Raw genomic sequence first — 19,165 nt, forward strand, 5'->3', positions numbered from 1 at the left:
CCGGTTTTATTAGAATTTTGTATTTGTTTTATTCTTTGAAAAATGGCGTAAGGGATCAAGGGTAGATTATTCTAATTTTTCCCTAATTATATATAAAAGGCTTGTTTAATTGAGAGTGAGACATCACGTCCTCATCGTGTTTCTCCTCCATGATATTTCTTAGCCTTTGTAAATCTAACCATCTTAACAAATTCACAGTCTTGTCAAATGCTTAGTCAATACAACCTAACAGACCAGTCTGTTAAGTGTAAAAAACCAAGTACCTAACTCATCAGTGGTAGACGGAACCACCTAGCTTTGACACCCACCGTTCCCGTTCCTTACGGCTGCACCCGGGATTCGAATACGGAACGTGGTGTCAAGCTCTGATACCATGTCAAACACCTAACCAATACAACCCAACAGACCGATCTGTTTAGTACGGAAAGCCAAGTACCTAACCCATCAATGGTGGACGGAACCACCCAGCTTGGACAGGTCTTACATCGGGGCCAACTAGTGCTTTTGGCTAAAACTGTATATCCGAAGAAAAGCCGGAAATAGATTTTTAATTATAGGTTTTCAAGAAATATTTATTTTTAAATTTTTGTGTGCCTGACTTAAGGATTTATAAAGAGAAAAAAACTCATCTTCCTTGTAGGCAACCTTTCTTCGAAGTATTGGTTACTTAAGTTCCATTTGAGCCTATATTTTCTTCGAAACGGGTTTCTAGTAACAAGAAAAAACTCACATTTGTGTCCATCTTCACCATGGTAGTGACAAAGCTATGGAACAACCATGACACTAATGATGGACTAGTGCCCTTCTATGATAACTTGGAGTGCAACATAGTGCTAGTGAAGTCCCTCACCCATACCCTTTAACTAATTCTAATTAATTTTAAAAATTGGGGACAAAAATACCACTAAAATAAAAAAATTGAAAATCCCACAATAGGTCCTACATGTGGGACCCCATTATCCTTGGCTCCACTCCATAGCCATAAGGAATGGGACTAGGACACTTGCTCCCACAAATGGACCCCTATCAAATTTTCAATTTATAAATATTTTTGGGATATTTTTATTCCCTTGTCTTTAAAATAAACTAAAATTAGCTTAATAAAGTATAGAATTAAAAAACCTCTTATAAATGTTGTCAAACCAAATTAGTCGGTTCAATCAGCGTTAATAGAATCGGGTCCGGTTCAATAATCTATGAAAGAGATTTTTTTATAAAAAAAATAGAAGGAAAATATCGTTCCAACTTACCAAACTATTGAAATGTTGTAAAAGCTAAAGAAATAAAAAAATATAAATTTAAAAAATAATATCAAATTTTGGTTCAACCTGTGGTCGAACCCGGTCTAACCCGGTCTAACCCAGTTAGATAAAAACCGATTTAATAGCCGGTTCGATTTTAATACAAAAAGGACTTGAAAGAAACCCTAAATTCAATCTTTCTTCCTCCTTGTGACACGACTCCATGTGGAGACAAAGATATTGCTATCGTCCTCTCTATTATCGTAATGGGACCCGCAAGGAGACCAATCACGTGAGGGCTCAAAAGAGAGCAATCACGTGAGGGCGTCAGTGGGACCAATCGCGTGACCAAAGCTGGGAGACACGTGCAAGAGGCTCTTGACCCAAAGTATGATTAGTAAATTAATCAGGATCTCCAGCTCTTATATAATCAAATCCCAACCAGGCTTTACCGTCTTCATCAGACAGAAACCAGATGCTTCTGCCTCCCCTTCCCAGAAGAATCTTTAACGCTTTCCCCACGAAAGCCGCGAAGAAAGTAAGAGTTGCTCTTGCACACACTTCGAACCAGACTGAAACCCAATTCGCGAAAGTAACTGCAAAATCAGCAATCATTTCTTCTCGTAAATACGCTTCCGATACAGTACAGAAATACTCGCTTCCAGAAGGCAAAACTGAAAAAGCTGCAAGTCCATCATCCTTTGCTTCTTCTGTAGGGCCTGTTAGACCTTACAAGTTTACAACCAGCCCGATGATGGTAGTAGATTAACAGTTTTCTTGAGAACAACGCGAAAGAACAAAGAAGAAGCCATTACAGGGTTAAAACAAAAACTGCTCCGTGCCCTTGGTACCAAGGGTTGGGAAAAGAGAGAACAGAAAACAAAAATTGCTCGCGCGGAAAGAAAAGACCCTACATCTGCAGTGGTTACTGGTCAGATGGGATAAGTCTAGACAGCCAATACAAAAAGACTGGGCAAATCTGTTACAACCCCAACTTGTCTGCTCTCTCCCGTTGTTGGATATCTAACGGAAAAAAGAGTCAAAAAGCTCATAGACAGGATTCCGTCTTGCAGGCGCTGGCTTGGAGCACGCTGGTAGGAGAGAAGCCTTGGTGCGGAGACACATGGCGGACGATGTTGGTGGTGGTGGGGCCGGTGTGAGCAACGGTGACGGAGGTGGCGGCGTGGTTGTTTGTCATCAGTTCCAGGCCCATGGGGATGGAGATGGAGAGATGAGTGGAATCCATGGAGGCCGTCGTTTTGCTCAGGCTGTTAATATAGTTGTTACTACTGGAAGAGGTATCGGCGGCAGTATTATTGCCTTCCACAGGCTTTCTTGAACGGTGGCGGCCTCTGTGCATGTGGCGCTCGCAGTACTTCTGGTCTGGCACCACATCTTTAGAGCAACGCCATTTCTTGCCGTCGGTTCTCCTGCATCGACCTGGTTCTGGTTCCATGCTGTTTCTGTAATCAAAGCATAAGCTGCTACAACCCAGCCCTGCAGGAAAACACGACCGACTAATTAATGGAGAGCGCAATCTAAAAAACCCACTACTCGAAGCAAATCCAGAACACCCAGCCGGCAAGAAAGACAACAAATTTCTTTCCCGGGCCGAAAATGAACTCACAGGAAGGTTGTTGCTTGTACATCCCCCCGCCGGAACTGACGACACTCTTCCAGATTGGGAGGACAAGATGGAAAGGAACCGGAACACCGGCTGCCATGTACTTGAAGATGAGGGCTTGGTGCTCAAGCTCCTGCAACTGCAGAAACGTAAAAGCAGACTTCCCAGAAGGCCCCAGGCCGAGGCCAAGCCCAACGGACGGGGCCGCCATAGAAAGTACCCCTGCAAGAGCAAATGAGGGAACAATAAATAAACCAGGAACGAAAAGGTTCCGTTTCTCAAGGAAACAAAGAGAAGCAGAAACATAGACATAAATGAGAGAGAATAAAGTTACAGTACCAGGGTCTGAAAACCGAGCAAGTTTGGCGGGAGGAAGATTAGCAGAGGCAGTTGCAGCTTCCATTTTTACATGTACGCCTGGAAAACCGCTAAGCTGTGAGAGAGGCCGAGGAAGCAGAGTTTCAGATCCGACACCGAGAAAGAGGAACAGATCTTTTTTAAAAGGGAAGGTGGAAAAGCCCAAACCGCCTGTATGAAAGAGAAGCGGAGTTCCAGAAAGAGAAACCGCTGTTGGGTGCTGTCTCTGTGTCTGGACTCTTCAGGCTTGGCTATAATGAAGAGAGAGAGGGAGAGAGTACGGGGCAGTGTGGTGACATTTAAGTAGTGAGGGTCTTCTGACATTGTCTCAGCTTTTTCTGGTTGCAGAGAGAACAGAGAAATGCGTATTTTTGCAGGTTTACACGTCACTCTTCCGTTCGCCGGTGGGACCTCACCGGTGAAACGATAGCTTTCTCCATTCCTGGTTTTTGCCAGTAAAAAGGACAAGTCTCAGGGTGAAACTACGTAAAGACAAATTGGACAGCCAAGTAGCCCTTCCTTGACCCAACCCGGATTTTTCGGTTTTGGGTCTGTTAGGTATCTAATCTGTCATCCCTGCCGCCGGCATCCTGCGGCCAATTTCTGAGATATAAAGCTGCTATCTCGCCACCGCCTCTCTGCTGGATCTCTGGAAAAGTATACTCACTGGGTTCTTACTTTTACCTTTGAAAGGTGTAATTCTACTAGAGAGGTTAAACCGGGCGAGTTGAGTTATAGAGAGAAATTATGCACCAAATCCCTCGTGACTCACTTGAGTTCAGTCATTAGACTAGTGAGTTTTGATCCAACTTGATTGATTCAACTTAGATTTTTATGTATCCGAATCAAGTCTTCATTAGAACTCTTCAAAGCTAGTGAGTTTGGCCAAATTGCATCCAAACTCATTAGGTTTTTTTTTTTTTTTTTACGTTGAAAGATGTATAATTCAACTGAAGAGTTCGATAAGATCTTGAACTTGGCAAGTTGAATCATAGAGAGGAACTAGACTCTATTTTGTAACCGATCGAATTCCGAGTTTTCATCCAACTTAGATTTTCATGTATCAAAATCGGTTCAATAACTTCGAAGTGATAGCAATGGAGTAGGACTATTTGGGTGCTTCCTAGGTAACACAACCATAAAGGGATAGAGCCATTAATATGTTTCTCCATAAAGGACCAAAACAAAATTGCCAAAGTGATCCATAAGAAACATAAACCAACTTATGGAGGAGCACTAAAAAAAATAAGCTAGATGATAAAGGGATTGAAAGCTTGCCTCACTACTTCAACCAAGACTTGAAGCATGTAGTAGAACCAAGGATTTCAACCTTCAGAGTTAGTTCATTTTATAGGCCCCGCTAGGCTTGGGGTGACCACAACACAATATCCACCAATCCATCATAGGAAAAAAGATCTTACTAACCTCTTTTAATCGAAAAAGGAGGTATCACTATCGATAGCATAGGATGAGTGAGCACTACAATCTTCAATTGGGTGTGAACATCCACAAAATTGTAGAACCATAGGATTGTAGATGACAGAAGTGGCTCTAGTTGTAGCCAAACTTCGATACCGGAGTTCATCTTAAGAAGTGGTTGAATGTTTGGGTGTAATAAGGTAACTTTGATTTTAATGCATAAATGGAGTGTTTTAGATAAAGAAATTGTAATATAGTTCTATTAGTATAATTAGGGTGGGATGGAATTTTGGTCAATTAATTACTAAAAGATATCGAAAAGGGAGTATTGACATTCGAGATGAATTCCACTTTCCTAACCCAAGTTAACATTTTTCCTAGTGAAGGAAAAGATATAGAAAGAAGGTCAATTTACAAATTTTACATTCAATAATGGCAAATCCATAATCCATGTATCGAATATTTTATGTTTATGATTTATATTCATTGGGATAAAATATACCCTTGTTTTCAATCTACAACTATCTTGTAACATACGATTATGATAGATAACTTAGTATTCCATTATAGAGTAACATAGTTATTATTTAATGATTAACATGGTATTTCATTAAAGAGTAATATAGTTGTTCCCTAGAAAGAAAAAAAATTGGGTTGGGTTGAAAACTTGAATATTTTTCTGTAGTGGAAAATTTGTAGATTTACCATTCTTAAATATAAAATCTGTAAATATCCTAGAAAGAATTGCTCGGGAGAAAGAGATACAGAAAAGCTAGTTTAGATAAGGTATGATCCTAGTTTAAGAGAGAGATAGGGAGAAATTTTCTATTCAAAGTTTGGTTTGTAAATCTATAAATAGATGAATGGCCATCCTCAAGGGCCAGGTTAGTTATGTTGCGTTTGTCTTTGTCAGCCTGTTGCTTTGTATTTTTAAGGCTAAGACTCCATTCTTCCACCACCAAACCACCTTAATTTGTCCAAGCTTAGGACCTTAAGTAGCTTCATAACATCCACATACCAAAGCGATAGCAAAACAACTCTTTCCAACACTATACATTGACCTCTTTTGAAAGAATGAACCATATATATTTAGCACAGACATATTTTACAACTAGATTGTCACATTTATCACGTAAAAAGAAAAATTAAAGCTCCTAGGAGCATGACAAGCTTCAACTTCTCTGTACTCTCAGCTTTGTGTGTTATAGACAAGTTGAGTAGGTCAATTTCATAGTAATGAAAGATCTCAAAAGATAAATAAATCAAAATAGATTACAAGATTGATTAGTCAATTGATTCAACTAAAAGATTATAAGGATTGTTAATTTCATGTGTTCAACATATGTAATTTTTAACATCAAGAGAGTTTTGGCAGGAAAGGAAAACAACTAGATTGTTCTCACGTGAAAAGAATTCTAATAAGACAAGATTCTATAGAGAGAGAGATTGTCTCTTGCTCATTGACTTTATATGAATTGTAAGAGAATTATTTTGAGTGATATTAATGGCTTGATAATTGAGTCAAAAAGTATAGACAATGTGGGATACCATACTAACTTGATAAAACGTTTCCCTTGTCACCTCCTCAAGCTAAGCAAATGGGATAATTGTTGCTAGAGCTTGTAACATAGGAACTCCAAACAAGGCTTGGTAAGTAATGTTATAAAGATATTAGCTACTTGATCTTGAGAGGTAGCATTGGGTATGACAAGGTCTCAAACGGGAACTTGTCCTTGAAATAAGTGATAATCAATTGATATATGCTTGCTCAAAGAATGAAGAACAAGGTTGGCTGCAAGAAAAGTAGCATTGATATTATTACAAAAAAATAGGTTAAGGATACCTGAAGCCAATTAAAAAATTTTGGATCAATAATATTTCAGTGTAAGTGGCAGCTTGAGCGCGATATTGAGCATCAATACCCAACCTTGAAACCCTATTTTGTTTCTTGGTAGACCATGGAATTATAATTAGGCAAAAAAATTATATTACATCTCTAGTTGTACACCACCTAGTTGTCAGGCATCCAACCCAATCAGCTTTTTGTTTGGAAAAACTAATGATATTGTTCTTTCTAGGTTATTTGTTTATTGTTATACCAAGGTGTAGGTTCCTTTGATATAATATACAATATGCTTAGCAAAACTAAAATTGAACTGAATTGGTTGGTGAATGAACTGTGTGATTAGGTTGACAACATAGTTAACGTCGGATCTAGTTAAAGTAGAATATTAAAGTTCTCCAACCAGAGTTTAGTCAAATGTAGGATTAAAATATAATGGGTTTTCAGTTGTAGATTTGGTGTTAAACTCTAGGGTTAGTTATAAACACTCCACGGGTTACAACAAACAAACAACTAAAAGCAAGAAGATAAGTAAAGTCTTACTCGATTAGTTTCTTGTTGTTGTCTTCCCTTCTTTTCAAATTATGTTCTTGACCTTGTTTTGACATAAAAGGTTTGGGTCTGATACCATGAAATTAGGGACAATTATATTTATTTAAATGTTTAAGAGTTAAATTAATAAGACGGAAGAACTTAGGAAGGAGGAGAAGAAGAAGAGATGATGAGACAGGGAATCAAGAAGGTTTACATCCAAGAGCTTACCCAAATATTAGGGCAACATAGAGAGCTTGTCCACTTTATTGGCATTTATAGAATATTAATTACAAATGGTCTAAAGTACCCATGAGGCTACAAGTGGCTTCAAAAATAATAGAAAGATTGCAACATATCTGATGAACTTGAACACAAATTAAAAAAATAATTTTACAATGAGTGAGTAAGAGGAGGAGAAAGTGTTTGAAAAACATATTATTTGGAGTAGCTATGGTATTCTCATCAAATCTAACCTTCTTAGATATAATTTTACGAGTAGGACTATAACTACTATATTCCTTGTAAATCACTATATCCTAGAAAGACACTAGGCAGTGACTTAAATTAGAATTTCTAAGTGTTGTAAGATTTTAATCAAAGTAGAGAATTAAATTGAAAATTCTAAGTTCACCACAATAAATTGTTTGTAAAATAATATAAAAATGTTTCATTTTTAAAAACATAGAATGGTAGAGTATCAAGTATGGAAACAATGGTAGTGAGTGCTTCTACATAAACTTTTAGTGGAACTCAACTATGGAAGAGGAGTGAGGGTTACACAACCTTGTATTACGTGTCTATGTTTACATTTGACTACCCAATTTTTTTCTTGATATGCAAATAACCATAAAATTTTGTATACCATGACTTTTTAGAAAATGAGTGAATTTGGCAGAAAAAAATTAACACTATCACTTCGTAAAGTTTTTATCTTACTATTGAAATGTAAATTTACCGTAGGTTTAAAATGTATAAATTTTTTTTAAAACTTCATATTGGAATTTAAGAGAATACAACCAAAAGCAATGAGTAGAATCATAAAACGGTGCAATGTTTGGTTGTGTCAAGTATAAATCACAAAAGAAAAGAAATATTTTTTGTTTCGGATGTTTCTCTATTATTAGTCACCGCCCAAGAACCCTTGTTAGGGAAAATTCCACTAATTGCTCTATTAAGTGAAAAATAGAAAGAAATATCAGGCTCTCTTTAAACGGGTAATTCCCAATTACACAAATTGATCTATCCCCTAGAGATTAAATTATATAACTAGATTTGGTTCTAGTAGGTATTCCTTTTTTAGATTATAGGCTCTAGAATGTCAATTCTTTTAGCTTTAAGGTACAAGAGAACCTCTATTAAAAAAGTCTGAACATACAAAAGAGAAAGTCAAACTTATAATCTTTCTTTTAGAGAGAGCCCTTCTCCAAGTGAGATCCAAGCTTCCAGATCTTTAAGCACATGAGACAAATTGTTTGGAGCTTGATAAAACTATGTATGTAAAGAAATTTGAGAGAAGATGAGAGATTTGAGAAAGATGTAGCCTTTTTCTCTCAAAGAGTCTAAAATGGAAATTTGAAATAGAAAATGTTTTTCTAGATATTTGAGATGCCAATATAAGCTCAATAGTTCATCCCTAACTTGTTTAGGACCTATTTATAAGTTTCTTAGCAAATATAGCCTTTTTTGCTTGTTTCAAAAAGCTAATAGATACATCGATCAATCACTTGAAAGGCATGATTGATCAATTGTGCGTAACAATTATACTACTTTGATACCTTAGGCTTGTTGATCGATCATAGTATCGATCAACTAGTTTTCATGCCTTCAGAAAATATGGTTGATCGATCAATTCTACCCAATTGATTGATCATGCTTTTTAGCCATGGCATTACACGAGTCGGTATGATCAATCATGTAAAGGGGTATGATCGATCATGATTTATGTCCATTTCTAGCATACTTATCTTCAATCGATCAAACTAGTTAGTATGATCGATCATGTTTTATAGTTCATTATTCATGGACTAGGTATGATCGATCAATCCAATTTGGATGATCAATTATGCTTTATAGCTCATTCCGACTAGATGTTGTATGATCGATCAAGCCATTCAGGTTAATCGATCATGCTTTATATTGCTTGGCAAACTGTACTTTGGATGATCAATCATGCAAATTGCCAATATTCTTAAATAGCTTCTACGAATGATAAAAGTTATTCTGAAACCTTCTAGAAAGTTTTAAACATCAATATGCATCGACTAAATTTAAAAATAATTTTCCTAGAGCTCCATAACATAAATGTGCTTAAACAATCGAAGTTTGGTTATTTATCTACTTACATAGCTAGGGTTCTTGAGATTTTCTATTTGACTTTGACTCTACTCTTCAAGTCTTCAATCTTCTTCTTTGTGTAAGTTCTTCTTATCAACAACAATCTTCAATGTGTTTTTGCTTCGGGTCTTAACTTGGAAACTCTATTAGCATTTTTTTATCTTAAGTTTTTGCCATAGACCTCACAATAAATGTGTTGGAAGACATGTGTCTAAAATATATTGATAACACCATCAGTAGCACACTTTCAAGTGACCCATTTTGTTATCCTCAAAATAATGGAGACCAACATGATTTACCATTTGGTCAAACAATGTCTCCCTTTTTTGTGATGATAAAATCCCTAGCTTAAAGTTTATATACATTAAAATCACATGTTGATAATTTTGGAAATGGTATGTTATTGCCAAAGAATTATGTCTCTATGCATAGTCCAGAATTTATCAACCGTATGAAATAAAGTCTTAAATGTTCTAGCATTACAATACAAGGACCTAACTTCCTAAACATGAGCATCCCATGGATTTATACATGCATGGAAATTAAGTCCCTTTAATTTATGCATGCATGAGTCATTGTTTTAATGTATTCCTATTGGATGTAGACTCACTCCCCCTTAATGTAAGCTACAATTTTTCCCCCCGTGTTGTCATTCATCAAAAAGATGTTATTCAAGTAAGGTACAAGTAGAGAAAAATAAGTGGAATGTCTATCCTAGGCTTTTTCCTAAATTTTCAAGTTTTAAGTTCATGTTTAATGGGAATACCCTCAATCATTACTAATCTTGAGCTAGTTTGTCTAAGGAGGGCATTAGGACTCTAAATATCAAGTATTATTTGTCAAATTCGATCAATTTTTAATGTTGTTTATTCCTCCTTTTTTGTATCAAGACTGGTCACTCTCATTAACCGATTGATTTGGTGAGTGCCTCCTTATTATTGAAGTCTTTATATTTAGAAGCTGTAAAGAATGAAAATGGATACATTATGCGCCTCTTTCTTTCTAAATTTAGAGAGTTGGTGTGAAAGTAGGAGTGCTACTATATTTTACTTATATCTCTGAATTCATCTAGTATTTATTTCACTTCCAAGCAATGCATATAGACCACCACCTTCAAAGAACAAGTGTGTGCACAACATTCAACTTGAGTCAATTCTTTTATTCTTTACCCTAGTCGTGTTTTTTAGCTACCCTTAAAATAGTGAGCAAACTCTTTCTATTTCCCTCAAATTATATTTTTCACCTTTGAAATTGAGTGGCTTGTTCAAGCTTAGTCCTTTTTTTTATTTTACTAGTATATAGAGTCTTATTGTTTGGCTAGGAGTGATGTGTTTTTCCCTCATATTAATTTTGGGCAATATGGGTCACTTTAAAACAATAAGAGTACTATTTGGCTTAAGGGAGAGAAGTAGAAGAAGAAGCAAAAGGATTTTAGCTACCATAAAGAAGATTTTTCTATGACTAATAATAAAGAATTCCATGAGTTGTGGTAAAAACATCAACATAAGAGGGATAATTGAAGATGAAGAATTTGTATCCTTAAAAAATTTGTTGCCGGAGTATTGAAAAAGGAAGAATAGAAGACTAAAGACCAAATAAATTTGCTAATTTGTTAAGAATTTTTATTTGCAAGCTGAAGTTACAAACTCCAAGTTGAGGGGGAGAGTTGAAGAAACCATATCAAAGAGTCTAAGACACGTATCAAGTTCAAGGGAGTCTAAGGTGAATCTCATGCAAAACAAGTATCATAAGTTGAAACAATCCAAGGAAGAAAAAGGAAAATTCTCTCCTACATGAAGCACATGAAAGAGGAAGATCTCATCAAAATTATCTTGTTTAGTTTTCTATTTCAGTTTAATTTCTTACATGTTGTTTTATTTAACAAGATATATTTGTGGTGCAATTGGGTAGTTGGGAATGTAGAGCTAGTTTGTACTTAGGAAAGCTTTTACTCTATTAATAAAGGTGTCTAAAGGAGGAGACACAACACAACATGTGTTCTTGCTCTACTCTCATTGTGTCTAAACATTATCTCTCTCTCTCTCTCTCTCTCTCTCTCTCTCTCTCTCTCTCTCTCTCTCTTTCTCGTGTTCTCTTCTTCCTTAAGCATTCCCACTTAATAAAATTTAATAGCATGTTTATAGAAGACCATTAAGCTGAACCACAACTACCCGAATTTACATGTCCCAAAAAAGTTGAATAAAGGGTTTGAAAGCTTCAATTTAGCCAAGATAAGTTTGCATAATTTGTAAGTGGCCTATCTATGTTTTTAGTAGCTCTCTAGTACTTTCCCATAATTTATATCGAGATTTCATTGAGTTTTACTATAGGATAAAATGTTTGTTTCCATTATCAATGACTCAATTTTGGAACATTGAGAACATCTTTAAAATTGAAGTTTAAAATTGAAGATTTGCTAAGACGCTATTCGAGGAGCGAAGTATTTCTAAGCTATTACTTTGTAATTTTATTTTCTTAGTATATTCCTTAATGGAATTTGTGCACCCTTACTTTGAAATCGTATCATTTAGTCTAACAAGAAAAATTGAAATGGCATTTGCATAGTGTTAACTTTTTGGAGCAAAATTTCAAAAATCCAAATGCTCATGTGTTTCTTATTTTGAAATTAATTTAGTACACTTACTCAAGTAAATTTGAACTAGATATATTTTGTTTTGTAATTCTCAAAATTACTCAATTAATTACTTGTGGGCTTGAGTTGTGAAATCGATGTTTTTTTTATTGAGTTGCATTAAGTGTGGCCCCTCTTATTTGAAAAAATAAAAAACTAATCCAAGTTTTATTATGAGCATAAATTTTAAATCATGCCATAAAAGACTTACTAAGCTGCTATTACATAATTATAGGCACATAAGATGGGTTGTGCCTATCTTTTTATGCTAGTATTGTAAAATATGCCTAATTGAAGAAAATTTTTTATAGGGCTTAATTATAAGTAAGTAATTCTTGCAAAGCTTTCATCAAGCCTTGTGTAGAAAAGACCGACCCTCATCTCATTTGTTGAGAGAAGCTTTTGTGGCAATAGATTAGCTATTGATGAGCCCTTTGTGGGTCTAGCTATTGTGATAGTTATAAGTCCTTGTATAGGCAAGTGATGTTAAAAAACCCTTTTTGGGTGTAGGCAAGTGAGTTTGCGCTATTGTAAAATCCTTTTTTGGCTAAAGGTTATTTAATCTACTTTCATGTCGTAAATCTATGTGAGGGAGTGTATTGTAAATTGGTTATTGTGGTCAATTAACTGATATAAGTCTCTATGTGAGTAGCATTGTAACTAACACTTGAGACAATTTGTTGTAGATGCTATTTGGCTTTTTGAACATAGTGATTTATGTTGAAGAGGCAAATATGAAGGAGTCTTATATGAATCTCATGGCAGATAATCTCACAATGAAAGAACAATATGGTGGAATCTTATACGAATCTCACAAAAAGGAATCCCACACAAGGGGGTCTTTTAATGTTATTAGTTCTCTTTTTATCTTAATTATTTAATTATTTTAGAACTTATCTTTATGAGTTATACTTTGGGTGTAACTAGGACATGAGTAGTTTATTTTTGTTCTAATTCCAGCCATCCTCTATATAATTGAGCACCAATGTACTTATACTATAACTAATCAATGAATTTTATTTTATTTTCCAAAATTCCAACTAGGTTTCATGAGTTGATGTCACCTCATTAAGACAATGTTTACATTATTTTTCTATCCCGTCTCTTGTTAATGTCGACATTCGTTCTTTGTTCTTCAATCACTTCCTAATTAATTTCTCATTGTATTTTCGGTATATCCATTTGTGTCTTCTTTCTTGTAACTTGTTTAAGAATTTCAAATATTCTTTGACCCCATGAAAGCTCATCCTTTTCTCTAATAGCTTCCCTTATTTTTTGTTTTTGTTTTTCTTCTAAATCACTATTGTTGAAGCCATTGCTATGCAGTTTTGAAGTTTTTAGGAGGCAAAAGTACCATGGAAATTGTTTGCAGAAAAACCTCTCTTCTCGTGATTTTCTTTTGTATCATAGTGGTGTTTCTTCTTGTTGCTAAGAAAGCATACCAAAGACCTATATGCTGATTAATCTCTTTTTGGATCATATTCATTGCAGTTGAGATGGGGAGTTCTTGCTGAGACAAAACTATCGATTGAATGCTACTTACACTTCCATCCTGAATGGACAGATGACAATTCCATCACACCAATAGAAACCTTCTTATCGTTGTAACTCAAATGAAAGAGAAGCCTCACATTCTGAAAGCCAGGAAATCAAGGGGAACCCACCTTCACCTTCACCGACATAGGACTTCCTGGCTCCCGAAGGATTCTTCCAATGGCCCCTTTGCATTACGAGATGATGAAAGCTGATGTGTTGGATTAAAATATTAGAGACTAATCTTTCCCAGTACAACTGCTCCTGAGTCCAAGCCATCAAGACCATCAAAGGTGTTGAGAAGAATTCATCAGTCCATAAATTGACTGGAGTCCAGCACCGAAGAATTTGAGTATAGGAGTCAAATTCCCACTAAATTTCTGCTTGAAGCTTCCTCAAACTTCTTTCACATGGATCAAGGAACCCCAGCTAAGTTTTGATCTTCCTGATTTTTTTTTATTTTTTTTTCAATTGGCAAGAAAAAAACTTGGCTATTCTATCTCTTTTGCAAATAAATTGAATATAGTCCTTTTTAGATAGATACCATTTTTACTGGTGTATGGAGTATTATCGTTTGGCTAGGTATGATTTTTTTTCTTTTCTCATATTTGTTTTGTCGAAGCTAGGACTGTGTTTTTTTTTCCCCAACTTGAGGGGGAGAAGTAGAAGAAGAAATATTGAACGAGATGTATTGAGGAACTTACTATGAAGAATTCCAAAAGTTGTGGTAAAAAAATTTATATGACCAATAATGAATAAAATCCATACTAGGAGGAGAATAGACGATGGAGAATTTTGCAACCACATGTGTTGAAAATAATTAAAGATTTAAGATTGAAGACCAAAGAATTTTTCCTTACAAGCCGAAGTGAGTGACTCTTGCTTGAGGGGGAGTGTTGAAGAGGCAGATATTAAGGGGTCTTACATGACTCTCATGACATGCAATATCTTAGTAGAAGAATTAATATGAATCCTACATAAGTCTCACATAAAAAAGTCTCACACAATGTGGTCTCATAGGTGATATTAATTTTGTTTTTATGTTACAATCGTTTAACTTTTCTAGGATTTATCTTTAGAAGTTATACTTTAGGAGCAAAAGGGATATGAGTAGTTTAATTTTACTTTGATTCTAGCTATTTTCTCTTTTATAAATGGAGCACCAAGCTACTCCAGCTACAACCAATGAAAGAATTTTATTTTCCACCTAAAATTCCAAAAAATTAAATTTGAGGTGCAAATACCTTTGAATTAGAGTAGCAACTTAAATTTGGGTTGTGAACCTCTATAAATCTATGTGAGTTTTGTTTGCGATTTGTTGCTTGTACATTGTTTGTCTTTGAAATCAGTATTACACATTGAATTTGTTCCACACTGTGAACACACATAAAACTTGTTAAAGGAAGTAAAAAATTAGAAAAATTGTTAACAAATAAATTTTGAAGTTTGGTTATCTTCTCCATTAGCAGAGCCACTCCTTTGAGATGCACCAGGTCCATAGGCAGTTTGGTTGAGATATTGAAGAGGTTTGATTGCTTCAAATAATTTGCAACTCCCACTCCATCAATACTAGTTGAACTTCTAGTTCAATGATTTTTTGCCTTTGTGTTTTTGTGTCAGCACTTTTGATTTCATATTCCATTTGATAGGGTCAATCCATGTTCTAGAGGATGATGAGGTATGAGGACTCACACTTTCACTGTCTTAGAGTTTTTGAGCTTCACCTTCATATTTGTTGTCCTTTGGCAAATTCTAGTTTCTTAATTCATATATGTTAAGGTTTAGAGAAGAGAGCGTCAAGGAAAAAGAGGGAGAAGAAGAAAAGGAAAGTGCAGGCTTAAGTTTAACTTGAGAGGATGAGAGACAGAGAACAGGGAGAGAATGTTAGGAATTAGAAGCCCTAATTCCAAACTAACGAGAACAATAATAATAAACACGGAAGAAGGGAAAAACACAACAAGATTTATACAAGTTCACTTCAAGGTGAGACTACGTCCTGTCTTCCGCCGCTATAGTAATCCATTATGAAAATGAAATAGTTTACAAGAGAAATCGAACACTTACAGGTGTTTCTCTCTAACTTGTCAGTCTGCAACTCGAGATGCTCCTCAGATTAAGATCATAAATCCCTAATAGCAGCGCCCCCCAATTTAAAGAGAAAGCTAGGGCAACTACATTACAAGAGTGAAATTCTCAAAATGTCCTTAATGAAATAATATTCAATATCTCGTGGATCGAACAGGGGCCCTGACCTGCGCCCCTGGGAGGTGGGCTTCTTGTCCCCGTTCCAACCCCCACGACAACCTTACCGCGAAGGTCGATTTGCGACCAACTCAGCGTAAGGTGTTAATTAGGCTTCATTACTTAACAAAGGGGGGGTTAGTCAACTTGAAGGACAAGATGATCTTCAACCACATAACGCCCTTCTCCACTTGAAGTCGTTAGTGGAGCGCAGATGAAGCTTCATCTCGATGCAGGGGATGAAGGGGCCCTTCATCTCCACGGTTTAATTTCAATCATGTGGAAGAAGGCCCTTTTTGATCTTCTTCGAATTGAAGGACGGGCGACGCCCCTCGTCCTCGCTCTCTCTCCTCGGACCCCCCCCCCCCCCCCCCATCGCACGTCGTCTTTTTCTTTTTTCTTCCTCTCTCCCGCACTCCCTTCCCTCTCTCGTCTCCCTGCGCCCCCGACATTGTTCTCGTCCTTCGTCTCCCTGCGTCCTCGACGTTGATCTCGGCCACTATCTCAGTTCCCTCTCGTCTCCGGCTTCAACTCTCGGTCTTCTCTCGGCCTCGCCCTCTCTGTCGCACCCCCTCTCTTGTCTCCGTGACTCCCTCTCTTCTCTCGGACAAGCTCTCTCTCGCTTCTCTCTCTCTATTCCCTCCCAACCTCCCTTTCTTCTCTGTCTTCTCCCTCTCTTCTCCCTTTCGGCCTCCCACTCCCTTATCTCTCTGGCTAGTCTCGATTAGGCATCGATTTCACCCTTCAACTTCAGATTTCCCCCTTCGATTTCACCCTTCGGCTTCGGATTTCCCCCTTCGATTTCACCCTTCGGCTTCGGATTTCCCCTTCGATTTCACCCTTCAGCTTCGGATTTCCCCAAATTTCAGAAGGTATGCCTAAACCCGAAATTTTTTTCATTAAATTAGTGTTTTATTTGATTTAAATTTATTTTCAGTGCGTAATTAGGGGTTATTTGTGCATTATTTTGGGATTTAGGGTTACGGTTTATAGTCTAAATTAGGGTTTAGGGTTTAGTGCGTAATTAGGGTTTATGGTTAAGGGTATTTAGGGATTAGGGTTTTTAAGGTTTAGGGGGTTTAGGGTTTTTAAGCTATAAGGTTTTTTGGGTTTAGGGTTTGGAATTAGGGTGTAGGGTTTAGGGTTTAGGGCTTTTAATGTATCACTGACGAGGTACAGTTCAAAGTTACTGCGAAGTTATATGGGGCTCTACCAGGGGTCTTCGGTGAATTTGGATTTGATGTGTGTGTGTTTTCATTGTTTAGTGCATATGCATTAGTGAAAATAATTTAATTAATTTTGAAATGTGTGAGAATATTGTTAAGAATTTTTTAAGTGCTATGAAATGTTTTTGCCATGTGGTGAGGAGATTCGGGTATTATACATATCCACCACATGGTATTTTTTTATGGTTTGTGTTTCAGGTTTACGGTTTAGGCCAAGGGTTTAGGGTATTTTAGGGATTAAGATTTTTAAGGTTTAGGGGGTTTATGGTTTTTAAGATTTTGGGGGTTTTGTGTTTTTAAGCTCTAGGGTTTTTTAGGTTTTGGGGAGGGGGGGGGGGGGGGGGGGGGGGGGGGGAGGGGGGAGGTTAGGGTTTAGGGTTTTGGGCTTTTAAGGTATTAAGTTCTGGAATTAGTGTTTAGGGGTTTTTAGTCCAATTCAAACAAGGTTGAGTCGCCTACACGGGCGTCCATTAGCCAACGAAACCCGACCCCCATCACTGACGAGGTACAGTTCATAGTGACTGCGAAGTTATATGGGGCTCTACCAGGGGTCTTCGGTGAATTTGGATTTGATGTGTGTGTGTTTTCATTGTTTAGTGCATATGCATTAGTGAAAATAATTTAATTAATTTTGAAATGTGTGAGAATGTTGTTGAGAATTTTTGAAGTGCTATGAAATGTTTTTGCCACGTGGTGAGGAGATTCGGGTATTATACATATCCACCACATGGTATTTTTTTTATGGTTTGTGTTTCCGTGACGAGTAAAGGTTGTCTGATAAAGTTTTTTCCATGAGGACCGTATCGGATTTAGATTATACATGGCTACAAGAAGACAACCAAGTAGTCGAACACATGATATTTGGACATTCGATGATGATAGCAAAATGCTCGATCTCTTGGTCGAGCAGGTCAATCTAGGGAACAAGTTGCCTAACGGGGTGTGGAAGCATGAGGTATACATGGACTGTGTAAATAAGTTCAATGAAGACACAGTCATGAAAAAAACTGTTGAGCAGGTGAAGAATCGAACAAGAGCATGAAAGAAAACATACCAAATGGTAACAAGCTGTATCAACACTAGTGGGTTTGGTTGGGATGTAACCACACAACGAGTTACTGCATGTAATTCTGTATGGCTTGATTACATAAAGGTCAGTAAATCTGTATGACTCGACTATATGATGTACTATAAAATATTTTTTATGTTTTTCGCGTTAGTATAACTCTATTCCAAGACGTCTAAATGATGTTTTATTCTTGTAGGAGCATAAAGATGCTGAAAAGTACAGACGTGAAGGCTGCCCCCTGTACGACAAATTAGCTGTGGTGGTGGGAAACACAATAGCGGTAGGGTCAGGAGCTGCAACCTTTGTAGATCAGGGCGATGAGGTGATCCGTGAATCGGAACATGTCCCGATGGATGAGCCAGTGGATGTTGATATAGTTAGGGATACTCCATCACCATTATTAAGCATGGATGAGTCTCTAGGTAATCAATCTGAAAGAAGTAAACGGTCATCTTCAAGTCGTCGTAGAAAGAGAACCGAAATGCCCGATAACGACACTAGTAGCAGAATTTTTGATGCAATAGATTGAATTGCTCAGATATTTCAGAATTTCATGATGAAAGACGATATTATAAGAGGTTGCGTCAACGCCCTCAGGGAAATCCCAGACTTGCCTACAGAATTGAAGTATCGCGCTCCTTCATGGTTGGATACATCAACTAAGAAGGTCATGTTTATGGAAATGACAGTGGAAGAGCGGGTTGAGTGGCTTAAATTTTGTTTTGAAAACTAATTGTAATGCGTTATAAATACACTATTTTTTTGGAATATTATTATGTAGTAGACTTGATATTTGAATTATGACGTTGCAAAACTTATTAGTATGGTTTGTATTTAAGTTTGATATGTTGTTGTGTTTATATATTGCATAGATAAATATGGTGTTTTGAGTATGGATGTGGAATGTGATTGAATGTATGATGTGGATGTGATTGAATGTAGGATGTGGATGAATGTAGGATGTGATTGAATGTAGGATGTGGAATGTGGATGAATGTAGGATGTGATTGAATGTAGGATGTGTGAATGTGGATGAATGTAGGATGTGATTGAATGTAGGATGTGGGAATGGGGATGAATGTAGGATGTGATTGAATGTAGGATGTGGGATG

At 36.7% G+C, this 19,165-nt stretch overlaps 1 protein-coding gene across 1 annotated transcript; it reads right to left on the reverse strand.

The window, feature by feature from the left end:
* Window positions 1–1,916: 1,916 nt before the first annotated feature.
* On the reverse strand, window positions 1,917–3,474 carry LOC137948200 (growth-regulating factor 10-like). Its single transcript, XM_068794200.1, has 3 exons — window positions 3,205–3,474; window positions 2,869–3,087; window positions 1,917–2,738 (listed from the first exon to the last, which is right to left on the reverse strand). Exons 1-3 carry the CDS (start codon window positions 3,266–3,268, stop codon window positions 2,290–2,292), a joined length of 732 nt encoding a protein of 243 aa, XP_068650301.1. The 5' UTR covers window positions 3,269–3,474; the 3' UTR covers window positions 1,917–2,289.
* Between the last annotated feature and the right edge of the window lie 15,691 nt (window positions 3,475–19,165).

The sequence above is a fragment of the Aristolochia californica genome, unplaced genomic scaffold (assembly GCF_029961685.1).
Source record: "Aristolochia californica isolate CCGP_79_NKW_82.1479 unplaced genomic scaffold, dmAriCali1.0.hap1 SCAF_13, whole genome shotgun sequence".
Classification (NCBI taxonomy): domain Eukaryota; kingdom Viridiplantae; phylum Streptophyta; class Magnoliopsida; order Piperales; family Aristolochiaceae; genus Aristolochia; species Aristolochia californica.